Source organism: Odontomachus brunneus, unplaced genomic scaffold, assembly GCF_010583005.1.
Source record: "Odontomachus brunneus isolate Ranch 3 - 2012 unplaced genomic scaffold, Obru_v1 Obru_scaffold_100, whole genome shotgun sequence".
NCBI lineage: Eukaryota > Metazoa > Arthropoda > Insecta > Hymenoptera > Formicidae > Odontomachus > Odontomachus brunneus.
This window is the reverse complement of record NW_022639550.1, coordinates 5,972-8,889: the sequence shown is the minus strand read 5'-3', so window position 1 is coordinate 8,889 and position 2,918 is coordinate 5,972. Positions and strand designations below refer to the sequence as shown.

Genomic DNA, 2,918 nt, shown 5'->3' with positions numbered 1-2,918 from the left:
ATATATATATATATATATATATATATATATATATATATATATATATATATATATATATATATATCGGAGAGCTCACATATAATATCTAATCATATAGTGGTTTGTTCAATCGTCTTTAAGATAAATATATAGCTCAGCAAAAGCTCTAACATTAAAATTTAAAAAAGTGTGTCAACTTGCGTCGATTTTGTCTATAGTTATCAAATGTTTAAATTGAAATGCACTCACCCCGCTTTCATTCCTCGCTAAGGTCAATTGGCCGTTGAGTCTGCTTCCCTCGGACAAGCCACAATATTTTTCCAATTCACGCCTGGTTAAATTGAACAGTTCTGTACCGTTCATGTTTTCAAACTGCTTGCAAATTCTGTAAATAAAAATACATTAGACGATCAATTATAGTGTCTTTTCATCGTTCTCTCTCATTATATCGCGACAATGTGAATGTAACATACTTCTCTGAGAATCCTTTGGCTGCTAACCAAGCTTGGACATCTTGCGGAGTCGAGTGCTGATTCAGCCAAATCTCCTGCTGCGTGTTGTCACTAGGCGGGTTCGCTTTCTTTTCCCGGAACATTGTTAGAACAAACTTGAGCTCCTCGTGAACCTGCTTTAAACTGCTAACGTCTGTCGAAAGCAACGTGTACGGTAAAATATGTTAGTATGCTTCATGTATGCTTTAACATTATAACTAGAGTTATTTATACGATTTTCAATCGTTTATATACGCGCGATTAGAAATCATAGGAAATCCTAGTAAATAAGTGTCAGAACATATGAGATGCTCGATGCAATATTCATCATTAGAATTCGAATCAATATTTATCATTGGATAATTTACTGTTTTTGCTGCTTGTGGACGTAATTGACGTCGTGGATTTCTGAGTTTGAAGAGGCGGCGGGGCAGAAGTCAGTGGGGTCGACGGAGGCGGCGGAGGCGGCGGGGGCGGCGAAGTTGGTACCGTTGATGGAGTCGATGCTAATGCGGGTGCAGGTAGTGCCAGGGTTACTGGAGGTGCAGGCAACGCTGGCACGGGTAACGCCGGTGCTGACGGCAATGTCTGTGGAGGGAGCGGTGCAGATGGCTTTTCGACTATCACATCCGAAGTGATGTTACGGGGTGGCGGGTGCACTTCCACAATGCTTTGAGACGTGTTGAGGTTTCTGTTGGGCATTTGGGCGCTTTCGACGGAGGAAGCGCCGTTAACAACTGCTGCGGTTTCATTGTACACGACGACTTCATCTGCAAAGTAACATCATGATTAACACGAGTTTAAGCGAGTCTGATTGAATTCAAAATTTATCGCACGACTATGTCTCGACTCGACATGCATGCCGTCGATAAGCTAGCTAAAGCTATATTGAAGAAGAAGACATGGGAAGGCTATAACTTACCCCGAAGCTTTCGCGCATGGAAGACGCACACAGTCTTAAATACACTGGACGAACACACACGAAGCATATATAGTTCAAGCGCCACGCGATCGTGCTTACAAAATAATTCTACAGCTTGTTTCCAGACTTAATTCTACCAACACAGTGAACGAAGATAAAATCAGTAAAATCCACATTTGTCAGATACGAATGCTACGTTTGCTGAGACGCGTTGTAGATTATTTGGTTCACTGCACCAAACAAAAGATGCTTTCATTTAAAAAGCATTAGATTGATATATAATTCTTTGTAACAATATCATTACGATCCACAGGAGACAGGAAGTATGAAGGGGACCACGATGGTGACGACGACGACGGTGCCTTCTCACACAAGTACAATCTGTAACTGCGTATATTTATTAATAATACGTGATGTACATAAATTACAGTGTAATCAAATACTGAACGGATCTTGCATCCCCGTTTCGTGAAACATGCATAGATATTGGCTGATATTCCGATCGATCGTGAAAAGAAAAGGTAGACACGCGACATTTGCATCGATACATAGCAGAACTTACTTAAGAAAAAAAATCTACATCACGATTTTAAATTGTTGTGAGAATTTTTATGCTGTCGAAAGAGCGTTTGTCAACGCGATTACTGTAGTCGTAATTAGTAGTATGTAGTCATATGTAGTAGCAATAAATAAAAGAGCGCGCATCTGAGATAGAGAAATCAATCAAAGAAGCTTGCGCTATTTGATACTTCGTAATCATTAAAGATTGCTCCTTGACTTCTTATTGCCGACTAGTCAATGGACACGACACGAGTGAAGTTTCGAAGCCCGAGGAGCTTTTAAAGATGGTTCAGGATATATGAAAATTGCACGAGCGCACGTCCTCGCGTTTTCCGCGCGCTCTATCTTATCTATGCGTACAACACTCGTCAACAATAACTGATAACGATAGTACAGATTCGATCGGGTCGAGCTTTTGCAGTAAGATTTATGTAAATCATACGGAGGGGATGATCCGATCACGGGGTAACCGCTTCCTTCGTTCGTCATCGACGAGACGCATAGATATTCGGTATTCATCCACTTTGTCGATCTGTGGTTCCGTTCGCATTTTCTTGCCTTAACATTTCCTTTAATCGTTTGTACAAGCTTATTTACACTGACACATACAGATGCATGCGACGACGAGACACGTACAAGCGGGATCGGGGAGAAGATTCGTTGCGTCGATAAAAGCTATTGATAAGACGAGGAGCAAACAATAGAAAAAGCACAATCGTGATGACATTCCTTCTTTCTTCATACGCGAAATCTCTCTCTTTTCTCTCTTTTCTCTCTTTTTCTCCCTCCCTCTCCCCGTGAGATTCTTATCAAGAGCCTTTATCAAGTTCAAGGAGCTCTCTTCACAGTGAAGCCCCATAAAAGAACCAAAGGACAAGCACAGCGACTTCGCCATAATCTCAAATGTAAAGATGCCCGGAGATACGGTACAGAACTTATCGCGCGGTCCCGACACTACTATCTTT

The 2,918-nt window shown here is 41.3% G+C and overlaps 2 protein-coding genes across 4 annotated transcripts in view; one reads left to right on the top strand and one right to left on the bottom strand.

The window, feature by feature from the left end:
• The window catches only part of LOC116848828 (dihydropyrimidinase), a 30,708-nt gene extending 28,532 nt beyond the window's left edge, over window positions 1–2,176 (top strand). For both annotated transcript variants that reach the window (XM_032825344.1, XM_032825342.1), the window contains one exon: window positions 1,706–2,176. In XM_032825344.1, the coding sequence (XP_032681235.1) occupies window positions 1,706–1,779 (74 nt within the window). In that variant the 3' untranslated portion in view covers window positions 1,780–2,176. The remainder of the gene's footprint in view (window positions 1–1,705) is intronic.
• The window catches only part of LOC116848826 (epidermal growth factor receptor kinase substrate 8-like), a 10,614-nt gene that overhangs the window by 2,134 nt on the left and 5,562 nt on the right, over window positions 1–2,918 (bottom strand). For both annotated transcript variants that reach the window (XM_032825338.1, XM_032825337.1), the window contains exons 6-8: window positions 839–1,240; window positions 453–624; window positions 229–364 (exon numbers count right to left, since the gene is read on the bottom strand). In XM_032825338.1, the coding sequence (XP_032681229.1) occupies window positions 229–364; window positions 453–624; window positions 839–1,240 (710 nt within the window). The remainder of the gene's footprint in view (window positions 1–228; window positions 365–452; window positions 625–838; window positions 1,241–2,918) is intronic.